Source organism: Erpetoichthys calabaricus, chromosome 8 (assembly GCF_900747795.2).
Source record: "Erpetoichthys calabaricus chromosome 8, fErpCal1.3, whole genome shotgun sequence".
NCBI lineage: Eukaryota > Metazoa > Chordata > Cladistia > Polypteriformes > Polypteridae > Erpetoichthys > Erpetoichthys calabaricus.
In genome coordinates, this window is record NC_041401.2 from 24903943 (window position 1) to 24922436 (window position 18494).

The 18494-nt window shown below is 40.1% G+C and overlaps 1 protein-coding gene across 1 annotated transcript in view; it reads right to left on the reverse strand.

The window, feature by feature from the left end:
- LOC114655408 (xin actin-binding repeat-containing protein 2-like) overlaps positions 1–18494 on the reverse strand; it is a 293034-nt gene that overhangs the window by 33961 nt on the left and 240579 nt on the right. The window contains 2 exon segments of the mRNA XM_051930911.1: positions 13039–13108; positions 14957–15052. Of these exon segments, the coding sequence (XP_051786871.1) occupies positions 13039–13108; positions 14957–15052 (166 nt within the window).

Genomic DNA, 18494 nt, shown 5'->3' on the forward strand with positions numbered 1-18494 from the left:
AATCAAACAAATCACCAGGACCAGATAATATTTACCCTGTAGTTCTTAAAGAGATGACTGAAAAAGTCCAGAGAAGAGCGACTAGGCTGATTCCAGGGCTACAGGGGACAAGTTATGAGGAAAAATTAAAAGAGCTCAGCCTTTACAGTTTAAACAAAAGAAGATGAAGAGGAAACCTGACTGAAGTGTTTAAAATTATGAAGGGAATTAGTCCAGTGGATCGAGACGGTGAGTTTAAAATGAGTTCATCAAGAACACAGGGACACAGTTGGAAACTTGCTAAGGGGAAATTTCGTGCAAACATGAGGAAGTTTTTCTTTACACAGGGGACCATAAACCCTGAATAGCTAGTGTGCGGTGAGCATACGGATGCAAAAAAGGCAGCCTTTGCTTCAGAGTGCTGGACACTGGTGGTAGTTGAAGTGGCTCTCGTACTGTCTATATAAAGTGCAATCAGTGTCTAGAAAAGTGCTATATAAATTGAATTATCTAACTTAAATATAGCATGCAGTACACACAAACACACACAGGTCCTTTATTTTCAATGACTTTCTTAGAGGTTCACTACGAGTCCCCATTCAGATGCTACAGAATCTCCCACAACTAAAGTATAACAGCATGCTTTTACTCATAAATGTATGCATTATGTGGAATGAAATGAATGAATCATATCTTGCTGAAAAAACTAACATTTTTATTCCCTTGTTTGTGCAGCAGTTGGGTGGCAAATGGTAAAAGAAAACACAAATAATTGACATCTGTATAGAAAAATCTACCTGAGCTATTTTGTTCAAAATCAACAGGCTTCTAATACTTAACAGTGTTATTGCTAATCAAGGTGTCCTTAGGGACAAGCTGACAGAGATGGGAGTAGATTCATACCTGGTGGCATGGATGGTGGACTATCTTACAGACAGACCTCAGTATGTGCGTCTCGGGAATTGCAGGTCTGACATTGTGGTCAGCAACACAGGTGCTTTCTCCGGTTCTGTTCAGCCTATATACATCGGACTTCCAGTACAACTCGGAGTCCTGCCACGTGCAAAAGTTCGCTGACGACACTGCTATCGTGGGCTGCATCAGGAGTGGGCAGGAGGAGGAGCATAGGAACCTCATCAAGGACTTTGTTAAATGGTGCGACTCAAACCACCTACACCTGAACACCAGCAAAACCAAGGAGCTGGTGGTGGATTTTAGGAGGCCCAGGCCCCTCATGGACTCCGTGATCATCAGAGGTGACTGTGTGCAGAGGGTGCAGACCTATAAATACCTGGGAGTGCAGCTGGATAATAAATTGGACTGGACTGCCAATACTGATGCTCTGTGCAAGCAAGGACAGAGCCGACTATACTTCCTTAGAAGGCTGGCATACTTCAACATCTGCAATAAGATGCTGCAGATATTCTACCAGACGGTTGTGGCAAGCACCTTCTTCTATGCAGTGGTGTGCTGGGGAGGCAGCATAAAAAAGAGAGACGCCTCATGCCTGGACAAACTGGTGAGGAAGGCAGGCTCTATTGTAGGCATGGAGCTGGACAGTTTGACATCCGTGGCAGAGCGACGGGCGCTGATCAGGCTCCTGTCAATAATGGAGAATCCACTGCATCCACTAAACAGGATCATCTCCAGACAGAGGAGCAGCTTCAGCGACAGACTGCTGTCACCGTCCTGCTCCACTGACAGACTGAGGAGATTGTTCCTCCCCACACTATGTGACTCTTCAATTCCACCCGGGGGGGTAAACGTTAACATTATACAAAGTTATTGTCTGTCTGTATACCTGCATTGTTATCACTCTTTAATATTTTCTTTATCAGTATGCTGCTGCTGGAGTATGTGAATTTCCCCTTGGGATTAATAAAGTATCTATCTATCTAAAATGGTGACAAAGCACTAATCTGCCTGTCAAATAACACATGACAATACCACTACTGCTACTATCACCACCTAATGCTAACCAGACACAATGGAAAACACCCTGCATTGTTCCTGTTCCAAAGAAGACGGGGGTCTCTTCACCTAATGACTACAGACCAGTGGCACTTATATCTCACGTCATGAAGACCTTTGAGAGACTGGTCCTGGAATATATGAGTCCTCTTGTGGTAGACCACCTGGACCCACTGCAGTTTGCCTATTGGACACAGATTGGAGTGGAGGATGCTATTATCTATCTCCTCCACAAGGCTTGGACAAACCTGGCAGCTCAGTGAGGATTACGTTTTTTGATTTCTTTAGCACCTTTAGTACCATCCAGCTATCCTTGTTAAGGGGTAAACCCAGAAATATGCAGGTGGAAGAGACTTTGGTGTCCTAGATAATGGACTGTCGGGCAGAACACAGTTTATCAGACTTAAGGACTGTGTCACTGATATGGATGTGAGCAACACTGGAGCACCTCAAGGAACAGGCCTGTCTGCTTTGCTCTTCACTCTCTTACACCTCGGACAATAAATATAACAGCAGCTCATGTCCTCTGCAGAAATTTTCAGATGATTCTGCACTTATGGGGTGTATTGATAAAGGGGACGAGACAGAGGAGAAGAATCAGGTGGAGAACTTTGTTTCTTGCTGCAAAGAGAACTGTCTGCATCCTAACATCAGCAAAACCAAAGAATTGGTTATTGAGCAAAGAGCCTCCATGTCCAGTCACTTATCAAGGAGTGGATGCTAAGGTGGTCCACTCCTACAAGTACTTGGGGGTCCACATTAATGACAGGTTGGACTGGTCTCAGAACACAGAGGAACTACACAAGAAAAGGCAGAGCAGGCTCTTTTTCCTTAGTAGACTGTGTTCCTTTAATATGGGAAGTGACATCCTTCACATCTTCTATAACTCTGTGCTGGTCAGTGCGATTTTCTACACTGTTGTGTATTGGGTCAGTAACATCACTTCAAGAGAGGTCCACCAAATCAACAAGCTAATTAAAAGGACATGCTTAGTTATTGGATGCACTCTGAACCTCCTAGAGGCAGAAGACAAGGAGAGAAAACAAAACTGAGCACCATTATGAACAATGCTGCACATCCTCTCTTTGACACAATAAGGACCGGTTTATACCTCACACGCACAACGAATACGCTCATGCATCACGGCTGCCACGCATTCCCAGCGTTCATTTGATGCATCCTCTGTGCACGTCCTCATAAATTAACACAACACATGCACAAGTTGCAAAAAAAAATCAGGGGGCGCAGTGTGTTCAAGTTGGAATGTGATGTCAGAGTATTAGTTTACTATCAACATGTGACAGCAAGCCACTTTGCAGATCCCACAAGACCGATATGCGTGCTTCGATGTTTGATGAATGGCTAGATGTGGTGAAGCAAATCATCTAACTTAAATGCTGACATGCAAATGTATTTGTGGTGTTTTTCTTCATCTATTTCTCACATAGCCAATACAAGCATCACATTTTCCCCATCGTAATGATGCAATACATTTAAAGGTCTCACATACCATCTTCTGTGTAGTCTTTTTTTTTTTTTTTTTTTTCCGCAACGGCATCAGAATGTGCGGAAGCGTATTTGAGTCACAGAGAAAAAGAAATTAGGGACACAGTAAAGAAAAAAGGGTCTGTTTCGTGATTAAAGTGGAAATTATTTTGTCATTAAAGGAGACCGTCGTAAATCACTATGAGCTTCTGGGGTTTCCTCTTACGCGGACAGCAGCAGCAGCAGGCAGTGACTGCCACACAGAACACATTACATTTATGATATTCCAGTTCTCTGCACATTTAGAATCCTTAGATTTATACTTGATATCACTGTCATGATGAAATGCATTAAAGTATGTATATCACATTTTGCAAATAAATCGTTTACTTCATTTAAATAATGAATACTGTTAATAATTACACATGTGAGGGTGACACAGTGGCGGAGCGGTAAGGCTGCTGTCTCACAGGGAGTCACATCCCTGGTGTTCCCTGCCTGGAGTTTGCATGTTTTTCTGGTGGGTTTCCACAGTGGGCTCCTGTTTCCTTCCAAGGACATGCAAGGATTGGGTTCCGGTGATGCTAGAATGACGCTAAAGTGTGTGTGTGTGTGTGTGTGTGTGTGTGTGTGCTTGTGTTCACCTTGTGATGAGCTGATGCCCCATCCAGGGATTGTTTCTGTCTCGCGACCAATGCTTGCTAGAATGGGCACATCTCTGGATTGATGGATGTAATCATTAAACAACCATCCTTTTCAGAAGTATTGTAGCAAGGAGTCCTGATAATTTAATGAATATTTCAGGCAATTCACAACATTTGCAAAGCTAAATGTCGTTTTCTCTCTGGAATGATATCTCGCACTGCTACCTGGTGAAATCCTCCAGAGTTAAACAGCAGTTTAACAGTTTAGCAGTAGCGTCCGCTGAAGCTCACGTCACGTGAAGTATAAAGCCGGCCTACCACTGAGTATTTTCAGCCAATGAATTATTCAGCAGAAAGTACTGGGGCGCCTTAATATCAACAGCAATACACCTTTAAGTCAGAAGTTTTCATTCTTTAAACTTTTCATCTTTGTTCAGACCAAAGAGGGTGTGCGTGCGTTTATTTATTTATCTACCTATTTATGTATTTATTTAAAGAGCTTCTGTAAAAAGTAAAACTTTCACCTGGGTACAAATAAAGTTCTATCTACCTATCTATTACTGTATATAGTGCCTTTCTATCTATCTATCTATCTATCTATCTATCTATCTATCTATCTGTCTATCTGTCTATCTGTTATATAGTGCCATTAACATATCTATCTATCTGACTAGAGCAGTGATTCTTAACCTTTTTTGAGTCACGGACCTCTTTAAGAATCTGATGAAAGCTATGGACCCCCTTTCCCCAGAAATATTCACATAAACACAACTTTGCATGCCATGAATATAATGTACTTTATTTACGAAGATATCATTGTCTCATACATATATGACATACGCAAAGAATTATTAAACTTTAAAGTAAATAATTTAAAATAAAATACTCCTTTTAATGCAAAAAATAATGGCCACTCATTATAATTATGAAATACAATCCCCTTGTGCAAATTAAAACAGATCATCTACTAAGTTTTCTTCTACCATTACTACTACTACTCTAAATCAACAGTACTGGGCTGTACAGTATAGTGGATATAAATGTTAATTTTCATCTGACCCTCACGGACCCCCTGAAATCCATCCGTGCACCCCCTAGGGGTCCATGGACCTCAGGTTAAAGACCCCTGGCCCAGAAGCTTTATTTTATATAGTGCCAAACAGCATACCACAATACTGCTACTACTAATGTTAACCAGTCACAAGCTTTGCTGTATGTGGAGCCTAATAACATGTAACAATGGCGATATTACTGTGAACCCACACTAACCAGACACATTACATGCTTTTCTTTTTTTTTTGTCATTTCCAGGTGTGTGGTGTGCCTTCTTCTCAACCTTTTCCGCTGCTGTTCTTTTCATCAGTTTCCCATTCCTAAACCTTATGTCTTTTCGCGTTTTAACTCCTCCAGCCGCAGTGCTGCTCTTCTCAAGAACAAATGAATTCCGCAACCTGCAGGCAAAGTCATTGCTAAAATGTATTGCCTGACCTTGGTGCATATTTGATATTGGCCTCCTGTGTGCAGGCACACACCTTTCAGGAGAATCTCGACTGAGGAGAATAAGCTTTATTGCTGTTAGCTGGAGAGAAATGAATTGTGACTCATCACTGCAGGCTGTAATCCTAATTATAAAGTGCCCGGTACTTCGGTCAACAAGCTTAGACAACTCCTACTGTCACAGCTTTATAAGCAAAGCAGTTCTTGGATTATGAAGCTAAAATAAAATTCCAGTGAAGTGTGGCGCCGGTGTGTGCTTGATGTTGTTTGCCACTTCATTGTAATGGGCACATATGGGTATTTGAACAGCCAGTCCTCCGTTTACTGAACCTGCTCATACTGTTTAGGGGCTTAGATGGGCTAAGCCTATCCCAGCAGTGCTGGGCACAAGGCAGGAAGCAACCTGGAATGGGGCACCATCTGCCTTTGAATATTCTCAATTTTAAGTCAAGGCTTAAAACTGGGATTTATTTTGGATTAGGAGAGCATGGGGGTCATGATCACTGGAAAGGAGTGTGTGGCGCTCCCGATATCTATGCAAAAGGACGAAGGTCCAAGTCTTTAGAGTCCTGGTGTTTCCTGTCTTGCTATATGGTTGGGAGACATGGACGCTATCCAGTGACCTGAGATGAAGACTGGACTCCTTTGGTACTGTGTCTCTTCTGAGAATCCTTGGGTACCGTTGGTTTGACTTTGTGGTGAATGAGCGGTTGCTCATGGAGTCCTGAATGAGGCACATTACCTCCACTGTGAGGAAGCATAAGTTACGACACTACGGCCATGTGGCACGATTCCCTGAGGGTGACCTAGCTTACAGGATCATCAATGCTGTGCCAGATAGATATTCATTTCTGTAGGGTTATTAATTTCCCCTTGGGTTTAATAAAGTATCTATTAATCAACTGGGATCCCAAGCTATTTTGTCATGTGGTGGGTGCGGCAATGTGCTGTACCAGTATGTAGTCCCCAACCTGATCTGGCTTGAGACTCAACCCTTTAGCGTAGTCCTGCGTGAGTGGCAGGTACGACCATTTGGCTTTTATTTAAATTTGTTTTCTTGGTCTTGACTGTCACTGAGGAAATTTTTGTACTCGACTTTTATTCCGTTTTTCCCGTTCTCAACAGAGGTGGGTAGTAATGAGTTACATTTACTCCGTTACATTTACTTGAGTAACTTATAAAAAAAATTGTACTTCTAAGAGTAGTTTTACTGCACCATACCTTTAACTTTTACTTGAGTATATTTGTGAAGAAGAAACGCTACTCTTACTCTGCTACATTGGGCAACACTCGAATCGTTACTTCTTTTCCATTAGATACAGTACGCTATATTTTTGCCAAAGAGAATCCACCAGTGGATCTACTGCATGACTGTTTCACCAATTGGATGTAGCAACAATAATCACAAGACTCCATTTCACCAATCAGACGTAGCAACGATAATCACGACTCCGTTTCACAAATCAGACGTAGCCATGCAGTCACATGACCACACACAAACTGTTGCATCCTAGCGGCACAAATTCCTTACAGATAGCGGGCAAGGAAAGAAAGAATACTGTACATGAAAAATGAGAGCCAACCTCTGCTTAACCATCACTTCACTGAGTGAACAACAAGCAGGTTTTGACCAAACATGCACAGACACAGACAGTCAAGGTAAAGTGAGACTTCTTGGACGTGCACAAGCTGCCTTGCTCTAATGTTATTTTCTATCAGCTGTGCTATTTCGAGGGCCAGTGAATATGCAGTATTATACTGTCAGTGTACAGCAGGGGTGCCCGCACTGTTTTCAGCTTGCGAGTTACTTTTAAAATGACCAGGTCGAAATGATCTACCTACATTAAAAATGCTATATATATATATATATATATATATATATATATATATATATATATATATATATATATATATATATTATATATATATATATACATACATACATACACACACACACTGAGTATACTTTATACATAAAATATATCTTGTCGTACCTTGCATAACTGAATAACCCTTATGGCACAATAACAATTTAATACATTTATGGTCACTACAGTATTTGGATTCAATAATCTTCCTGTTGGAAAAGGCTGACTCGCATAAATAAGTAGACCCGAATAACACAGTCAAGGAGGTAGCACATTTCCTCATGTTTGGGTACTTTTCCTCTGTGAGTAAGTTCCAAAACTGTCCATGAGCCCCATACTTCAGCTGAATGTCATCCTGTAGTGTCAAAATCTCATCCTCCACTGTAGAGGAGTTTTAGGTGAAACAGTGTTGCAATTTTTGATGCGGGTGAATCCCCCTCAACATCTTCCCTAAATGGATAGCACTTAAATGTAGCAATTGGCTCAAGTAAAGCTGAGTCTTGAAACCGTCTGTCAAAGTCTGACAGACAATTTTCAATCTGCTTTGTGTAGCGTATGCTGTCAAGTTGCACGCACGCCTTCCATTGCGTCTCCAGCTCTGACGCGAGGCTTTGGATGTTCCCCAAATCAAGGCGCTGCAGCTTTGAGGACAGATGTTGCATTTTTCGTTTGAAAGCATTAACTGAACTAATCATATTGACCATGAAGTTCTCTTTTCCTTGCAGCTGTAAATTAAGCTCATTCAACATGTTGGTCAGATCGGAAAAAAATGCCAAGTCTAGTGGCCATTGATCGTTATTAAGTTGCTTGTATTCTGCATGTTTAATGACAAGGAGAAACTCCTTTTTCTCCGGCCAGGGGTCTTGAAATCTCAGCAGGAATTTCTCTCTAGCTATCTGCCTCAACGAAGGCCTCTTTTTATCATCTCTCCATCCCGGAAGGACTTCTTATGCTTAATGATCGAGTGACTCACCCGGAACGATGCTTCGGTGTGTCTGCCTTTGCTTTTTAATTCAGCTGAGTGAAAAATGACGGCTGTTCGATTAACTGCGATTTTAGTTTTCTCTCCTTTCTCTTTCTCTTTCTCAGATCGCTTTTCGGAAGGAAGTCAGTTTTGTAGTTTTTATGAACAGCTCGAAGTGCCTTTCCACATTTTCCTTCTTTGGAATAGAAATGATAGATTGACCGATCAGACAAATGCTCTTCGATTGTGACATTGTAAGAGAAAAAAAATCCTCTTCCAATTCCACATCCAGCCCATACCCTCCCCCCCTAAAACAACACTTTTTTTTTAAAATCCCTTCTTTAGTCGATATAAATTGGAAGGCTAACTAGATCACAGCTGCAGTTTTGCAGTAGCTCACGCGTTTGATCGTGCGTGCAGGATGACCAGTGTGTTAGCAGAAAAGAGATCTCAGACTGGCTGCCCTGCATGTCAATCAAGTGGCAAATGCCATAGGGAGGATATATGATAAACTAACATTTAACAAAAAAATGTTTTTGAACGCAACGCGATCTACCTGCACTACCTTTCCGATCGACGTATTGGAAATATACAATATAATACAATATACGTATTGGTGTACAGTATATCTCGTCACTGTAAGTAGTTTGCACTGTTCAAACATACGTGTTACCTACTGTAGGTATTGGCTTCAAAAGTTTTGTTGTGAAAAACTGAGATTTGGAACTTTGTGTTATTTGTGCATCTTTATTTTGTAAAGATGTTATTTAGTTTTACTCATTTTTTATTTTATTATTCGGAAACAGCAGAATTTGCACATTTTTTTATATTTGTGTCTGTCTTATTACAACATTTCTAAAAAATAAATCATTTATTATGATCAAACAATTACTCAGTACTTGAGTAGTCTTTTCACCAAGTACTTTTTTACTCTTACTTGAGTAATTTTTTTGGATGACTACTTTTTACTTCTACTTGAGTCATATTATTTTGAAGTAACGCTACTCTTACTGGAGTACAATTTTTGGCTACTCTATCCACCTCTGGTTCTCAACATCTTTTAACAAAGCTGGGCTTATTTTGCGCATGCAGTGGGACCACTGGGTGAATGAATGGAAACAAATGGCTACACTGATGACAAACCCAGCACAGCTAAGGGCACTAACCTAACTGGGCCACACTAGAGAATGGTCAGGGATGGGCTTGGATGGTGGAGAGTTATTTAATTGTTGTTGTTTTTTTATCCTCCATTGTGCAGTTACCACCTGAGCTATAATGTATGTTACACTTATTTTATGTTTTACCATTAATATAACCTGACGGGATACTTCATTCTCCCAATATCAGTGAGACTCATGGAAGGGGGCTGTCATGGACTGGTGCTCCCTTGAGACTTGCACCCTGAAGCTAGTGGGACAGACTCCAGCCTCTGTGATCTAGAACTGGACAAAGCAGACTCAGATAACAATAGTGAGGCTATGAGATAATAAAAAGACATGGTTTGACCGAGACCACCAGCACTAGCAGCGGGAAAACCAAGCAGTTACTCAAGTCCAAGAGCATGGAGGCGCAGATGCTGCACTACAGGGAGAAGCCACTGCATGGCCAGTTCTTCAACAACCTGGACAGGCCATATGTCGACAAGGACCTGACACAGACACGTGACTTCAAAGTGCAGGTCTCAAGGCGCTCAAGATCAGGCCTTGAACATCCGTCACCCCCAGAAGTATATCATAAGCATACCAGTCAACAGCAAATGCTATCTGTGGGTGAAGCCACATGGGACCAGTACATCTAGACACTAAGTGTCACGACAAGGTCAGAATGTACCTGGCACTGGGCACTATGCCAACGATGATGGACAAGTAGTATGAGCAGACACCAGACGTGGTCATTGACACCAGAGACTGTGTCATCATGCAGGACAAGACTATTGCCACAGATCGTGCAATCACCGCCAATAGGCTAATCTGGTTTGGGAATCTTAATGCCAGTAAGGAAAAAAAAAAAGGAACAAATTAAATGGTAAAATGGAGTAATAAAATAACAAGGCCTCCACAGTCAAATCTGACAGACCTGTTTAACAGGAAAAGCAGAGCGTCTTCTGTCAGACAGTACTCACCCGCCAGGTGTTACCATCAGGCCACAGGTTCAGCCACTTCAAACACTCTTTCATTCCAACTGCTGTTATTCAGCTTTAATAAAACTCTACAGGCTTAAATCTCAGCATGAACAGCTGTCATTTGCATCAAATCTTCAAGTGAGCCTAAACGCTGCTTTCATTTTTATGTGTACTATGTTTGTTGTCACTCCTATATTATACAGCACGTACAGTATGTGTACTAAGGGTATCTTTGGTGGCTGCGTTCTTTGTCATGTGTTATTAATGTTACGTTGTGGTTTTATTCTAAAACCTGCAGACAGAATAATAAGGGGTATAAGCTTCATCTTGTTTTAATTTGTGCTCTTCTTATAGTGTGAGTGAATAATTTAGAGGTAACAGTAGTTTGGTTTGACGTGCATATTGAAATATATACATGCATTTGATATTAATGTCATGAAGAGAACTGCTGTGGTGAGGTAAATAAGCAGAATGTTCCAGGGGTATGGATCAGCAAACTGGTTGATGTAAAGTGCTTTCACACACCTAGTAAAGATTGCGAGTTGGCACATATAAGGTATTCATAACAGAAAAAGAGCTTAATTTAAGAGATATGCAAGAACAAGGATGAAATGGAGAAATACCGATTTCAGGCTGGTTGTGCTCTGTACCAAAACACCTCATGTCTTTTAACCAGTCAGAGTACGTAAGCATTAATTAAAAACTATTATGCAAATTCATTTGTTATTAAATAGACTTGTGCCCTTATTTCTCTGATCATTCTGACCACGTTGTAAGAGACGGCTGTGATGAGGGCTCCTTCTTCAACATGGTGCTGCAACAGGAAATAAGGACACGGACAACTTATCTCTGGCCTGATTTCGGACTCAAAAACATTGGATCAGACTTGTCCTGGTAGAGGATAACTTACTTTCTTTAATTAACATGTTCAATTTCAATCACAATAGACAGACAGACAGATGTGAAAGACTATTTTAGACAGACAGACACATGTGAAAGGCTATATTACATAGACAGACAGATGTGAATGGCTATATTAGACAGACAGATGTGAAAGACTATTTTAGACAGACAGATGTGAAAGGCTATATTAGACAGACACACAGATGTGAAAGGCTATATTACACAGACAGATGTGAAAGGCTATATTAGACAGACACACAGATGTGAAAGGCTATATTACACAGACAGATGTGAAAGGCTATATTACACAGACAGACAGATCTGAAAGGCTATATTACATAGACAGATGTGAAAGACTATTTTAGACAGACAGACACATGTGAAAGGCTATATTAGACAGACACACAGATGTGAAAGGCTATATTACACAGACAGATGTGAAAGGCTATATTACACAGACAGACAGATCTGAAAGGCTATATTACACAGACAGACAGATCTGAAAGGCTATATTACATAGACAGATGTGAAAGACTATTTTAGACAGACAGACAGATGTGAAAGGCTATATTAGACAGACACACAGATGTGAAAGGCTATATTACACAGACAGACAGACAGATGTGAAAGGCTATATTACACAGACAGACAGATCTGAAAGGCTATATTAGACAGACAGATGTGAAAGACTATTTTAGACAGACAGATGTGAAAGGCTATATTAGACAGACACACAGATGTGAAAGGCTATATTACACAGACAGACAGACAGATGTGAAAGGCTATATTACATAGACAGACAGATGTGAATGGCTATATTACATAGACAGACAGATGTGAATGGCTATATTAGATTGACTGACAGACAGATGTGAAAGGCTATATTACATAGACAGACAGACAGACAGAGAGATGTGAATGGCTATATTAGACAGACACACAGACAGATGTGAAAGGCTATATTACACAGACAGACAGATCTGAAAGGCTATATTACATAGACAGACACATGTGAAAGGCTATATTACATAGACAGACAGATGTGAATGGCTATATTAGATTGACTGACAGACAGATGTGAAAGGCTATATTACATAGACAGACAGACAGACAGAGAGATGTGAATGGCTATATTAGACAGACAGACAGGCAGATATGAAAGGCTACATTACATAGACAGCCAGACAGATGTGAATGGCTATATTAGACAGACAGATGTGAAAGACTATTTTAGACAGACAGACAGATGTGAAAGGCTATATTACACAGACAGACAGACAGACAGACAGACACATGTGAAAGGCTATATTACATAGACAGACAGACAGGCCCACACTTCATTGATCCCAAGGGAAATTCCAGAAAATTATCACCTGCGAAGGCCTCCTTTGTGGCTTCTAACCCGAGTCCCTTTGACTTTGGTTGCTAGTCTGACAAGTTCTCAACTTTCTAGGTACAAACCATTTCCAAACAGCCCACTTCAAGCTGAACTTTATGATTTTTATCTTAATATTTACTATGATGGTTCAAAGAGTGAACCACTTTTCTCAGTCATGTTGTGGCCACCAAACTGTTTCATTTTGACAGCATTTGCGTCCAGCATACCTGTTCCATCACAGTGGTTTTCGTATGCTGCCTCTATGACTGCCTCCTGGTCAAACTGCTCCAATGAAATCTATTTAAACAAAAAAAAAAAAAAATCAATGTACCTTTTGCATACATTTACTGTTACAATCATTCAGGGGAGTTGCTGGTCTCTACTGTTATTATTAAAATAGTCACATCTTATTCAGGACAATCCCTAAGGTCATGTTAGAACCCAGTAATTCATTAAAACCAAAAAAAGTTTTAGTCCCGAAGACCACATGCAGCTAGTGTGTAATTCTTTACATTTACTGACAATAAATTTAATCTGCCACAAATCTGCCCAAGCCTGTGAACTGTGTGATGACTCAATGGATTCGAGATTACCTGCCAATCCATCTAGCTTGGCATCATTTGTAAATTTCACTTTTGGACACGGTGTTTGGTCTCCAGGCTATTAAAAGGACATATCAGTGCTAGAAAAAGCTTAGAGAAGAGCGACTAGGCTGATTCCAGGGCTACAGGGGATGAGTTATGAGGTAAAATTAAAAGAGCTGAGCCTTTACAGTTTAAACAAAAGAAGATTAAGAGGAGACCTGACTGAAGTGTTTAAAATTATGAAGGGAATTAGTGCAGTGGATCGAGATGGTGACTTTAAAATGAGTTCATCAAGAACACAGGAGCACAGTTGGAAACTTGTTAAGAGTAAATTTGCACCAACATTAGGAAGTTTTCTTTACACAGAGAACCACAGACACTTGGAATAAGTGACCAGGTAGTGTAGTAGACAATCAGACTTCAGGAACTTTCAAAGTGGATAGGCCTGGAAAGCTTTGCTGTGCTGAATGGCCTGTTTTCATCTAGATTGTTCTGTTGTTCTAATTTCTATTCTTGTGGCCAAGTGAATTTTCTTGGACTCGCACCACATGGTATCTCAGTTTGCAGATCTGCACTCTGATGGACTGCTGGCGGTCAGCTGTGACCCTCCATCATCTGGCTCAGAAGCAGCATCCTCACAGCATGACATAATAGGAGAGGCTCCTAATCTCAGCTGCTCAGAGACTACATGTGAACACCACAAAGTTCCACCGGCAGTTCACCAGGGTGCAGATCATTGTATCCCTTTGTTGCTCCCTCACAGAATTCCAGCATGTTAGTAAAACAGAACCTCCATCTTCTGAACCCATGCTGACTGTTCCCATATTGCCATATGATGCTAAGTCTTTTCCTTAATAACTGACTTCTCATAAAAATACAAAATGGGTAGGATCAAAAACCTAGAACCACAGACGCATGGGATAAGTGACCCAGTATTGTGGTAGACAGTAAGACTTTAGGGACTTTCAAAACTCGACTTGATGTTTATTCGGAAGAAATAAGTGTACAGGACTGGTGAGCTTTGTTGGGCTGAATGGCCTGTTCTCATCTAGATTGTTCTAATGAACTAACTTTGGCCCTCCAGGAGCTACATGGCCTAGTGTGATGGTGGCAGTTCTCTGCTCTGGTCATTTACCCTTTTCCAGGCGGCTTGCAGGCATAGAGTTAGCACTGTTCTCTCCCAGCTCCACAGTTCAGGCATCAGTTCCATCTGGCAGTGTGGAGTTCACTTGGGTTTCCCCCTTCCAGTTTCTTCTCATTTCCCAAACCCACGTGCTGACATTCATCGGCAGCTCCACATTTTCCTATTGTGAGTGAGACTGCCCTGGGTTGCCATCAGCATTGTACCTTACACCTCTGGGCTATTCTGCAGCATCTCATAATCAGGTGTTGGGACAGGTGGGTTCAGAAAATGAACAAAACAATGGAGTGTCCAACCAACCAACCAAACTATGAGTGTCACACTGTTTAGAGGAACTGCTGCCTTCCCGGCTTCAGATTCAAGCCCAGTCGAATTTACTGTACACTTAGAAAGTGGCTGCACGACTCGACGAGTGCTTACCTTTTCAGCAGACGATGCCTCACATGATGATGAAACATCTTGTTCCTCAGTCCTTGTGCTACCTTTTGTGACAACATGCTTTGATCTTGACACTTCCTGCAACAGACAAAAATGGCCTGTCGGGTAATTTCTTTTTATTGATATGAAATGTTATTTTCAACAAAATGCTGGGGACCAATTAATGTTTGTAAAGTGAATGCTAGAAAGCTCAAGTGGGAAGCATTTTAATGGATTGCAGACATGATTAATATTCAATACTAACACTGAGTGGCAGCGCCTTTGAAGGACATTTTATTAAAAAAGGCTTTTTTCACCTCTTTTTGCATATAAAACCCCCATTGGCAGAGAAGGTTTTGTTTTATCTCAAACTTAATTGAAATCAACTATGTGTTCAAAATCTGACATTCATTGGGTGCCATTTGCAGCATTAGATAGCATATTACATAATCTGCGCCTTCAGAATGTATTCAGACCCCCTTCACTTTCTTCACATTTTGTTAGGTTGCAGCCTTGTGCTAAAATCATTTCAATTTAATTTTTCCAACATTAAGCAAAACTCAATACCCCAGAATGACAAAGGGAAAACAGGATTCTAAAAACTTAAGTATAAAAAAAATAATGACAAGCATTTGGACCCTTTACTGAGTACTTCATTGAAGTGATTCCAGTTTGGAGAGGGGTCTTCTTTGGTTTGATGCAACAAGTTTCACACATCTGGATTTCGAGATTTTTTTTTGCCATTCTTCTCTGAAGGTCATCTCAGTCTCTGTCAGAGTCTGGGCACTGGTTTGGTCACTCAAGAACATTTCTAAAGCTGACCCTGAGCCACTCCTGTATTGTCAGTGCTTTTCACTTACTTATGTCAATGGACGATTTCACTTTTATATTTTTAATAAATATGAAGAAGACTCCTAAAATACTGTTTTTTCAGTTTGTCATTATGGGGTATTGGGTGTTCCTTGATGGGTAAAAAATTAATTTAAAGGAATTTTAGCACAAGGCTGCGATATAACAAAGCATATATACACATACATAAATACATACTTTAAAAAATATATGTATACTGTATATATACATACACAGGTAGATAGATAGATAGATAGATAGATAGATAGATAGATAGATAGATAGATAGATAGATAGATAGATAGATAGATAGATAGATAGATAGATAGATAGGAAAGGCACTATATAATAGATAGATAGATAGATAGATAGATAGATAGATAGATAGATAGATAGATAGATAGATAGATAGATAGATAGATAGATAGAATGACTAAAAGAAAAGGAAGAAAACTAAAAAAAAAAGAAAAACTGCTGACTGAGCAGTCATATACATACATATATATATATACACATATATATGTATACGTATATTATATATATATATATATATATACACACACACATATACATACATACCATCCATCCATTATCCAACCCGCTATATCCTAACTACAGGGTCACGGGGGTCTGCAGGAGCCAATCCTAGCCAACACAGGTTGCAAGGCAGGAAATAAACCCCGGGCAGGGTGCCAGCCCACCGCAGACATATTATATATATATGCATATACAAATATACATACATACACATTATATATATATATATATATATATATATATATATATATATATATATATATATATATACATACAGTATACATGGTGTATATATATACATACATATATACATACTGTACATATATACACACATATGCATACATATATTTACATATACATATACAAACACAGAGCTGCTTGTTTTTGAAATTACATTTATTAACACAAGCATATTTGCTGCTAGCGCTTTGACTTCCTGTGTTTTTTTAAGGCTTAATACAAAATATAAATTGACCATTTCAAAAATAGCCTGTGTGTTTTTATTAAGTTAATGTTATTTTTATCAGTGCCTACATTTCTTTATCATAACATAAAATGAGTTGTAGAGATAAATAATGAGATTTTTTTGATAACAACAAAAGCTGCACACTTCTCACTCGGTTTACTTTTTAAATTACACATTAAATGATTAAGTGTTTCTGAAAATAAAAGAAAATGTAATTTTTAAAACGCAGGAATAGTTGCTGCAAACATCTTTTCATATCCTAAGTACAGAAGCTCCTTTTTCATCCTCTGGATTTAGCACTGGAGCATTTCCATCAGCAATGGCCAAATATAATAAGAGTGGAAATGCAATTGTGTTTTCTCTCCACACACAACATAGAAGTCTGAATAAAAGACAAACACATCATGTAGGGTGGTGGTGCCAGTCAGGTAAGGCACAGGAGGGTGGTCAGCCCTGACATCTGTGAAGCTTTAAGAAATGAATGCCATGTGTGGAATCGAGCAAGCATTTCCTTTGTGAGACTGTCACATCTTTGCCATCATGTTAAAACACACTTAAGTTCTTTATTGTGTTGTGTTCTGTCCCGTTCTTTTCACTTCATCTTGTTGGAGCAGACTGTTCCCATTCTAAGCACAGGTTCGTAGCTGAAACACGATGTGCTACACAGATAAACACAAGCGACCACAAAACCCCAAATTACTGTGTGTATGCAAGGCCTCCATCCCCATCTCCACCCAGACATGATGCGGACACTGAAGATGCATTTTAATTCCAGATTTAAATATAATCCAGCTAAACAACATATAGATTCAATCTATGTGTGCAGGGCTGGCACTTAGCGGTGGGTGTGCAATGTGTGAAACCGCATCCGAAAGTGTCCACCAGCAACAAAGTTTGTGTAATGCACATTATGTGACTTCCATATTTCCCCTGACACCAGGGACAATTCTGCCATATTGGCAAACTAGGCATAGAGGACAGCCAAAATTTCCATTTTGTCAGCTATAATAGACGTAGCCAGGGATGTGCCAGGAGAGGGTGGCTACATGTGATATTTGGTGTAGAATCCTTGATTTTCCTTGCACATCCTCCCCTCACTCATCAATCTGACATCCATGTGTGACTTGAATGAATCTCCAAAATGGACCAAAAAACTCCCAATGTTCGATCTCCAATAATATGCATAAACAATTGCTTTCAATATTTCATAGACTGGGCACAACATTTTCACTTTTGCCCAGGGCAGAAAATAACTAAAACCAGCAGTGGTAGCGATGCACTATTTACTGTACTTGCTACCCCACTTGGCCCCTCTACCAGTGTAAAGTATCGAGTTCCAGATGTGCTCTACACAGCATGTAGAATTTGATACTGAATTGTGCCCATTTACATGTGATGCTCTGTATCCACGACAGCCTTCCCTTGTAATCCCTGAGACTTTCCTCAATACTTATATCACAATCAAGAACATACACCTTCTGCATATACAGTATGTGCATCTGATGCACATCTCACAGTTTGTGCAGTTTTCAGTTTTGGGTGATTGGCTTCAGCATTGTCCTTATTATTAGTGAAATGTGTGTATTTCTCAATGAGAGAAGAATGACACTTATGAATACTTTGCCGAGAAAAGAACTGTACCATCTCTGGACTGGCTTACCCATTATGCCATGCAGTATCAATAGGCTG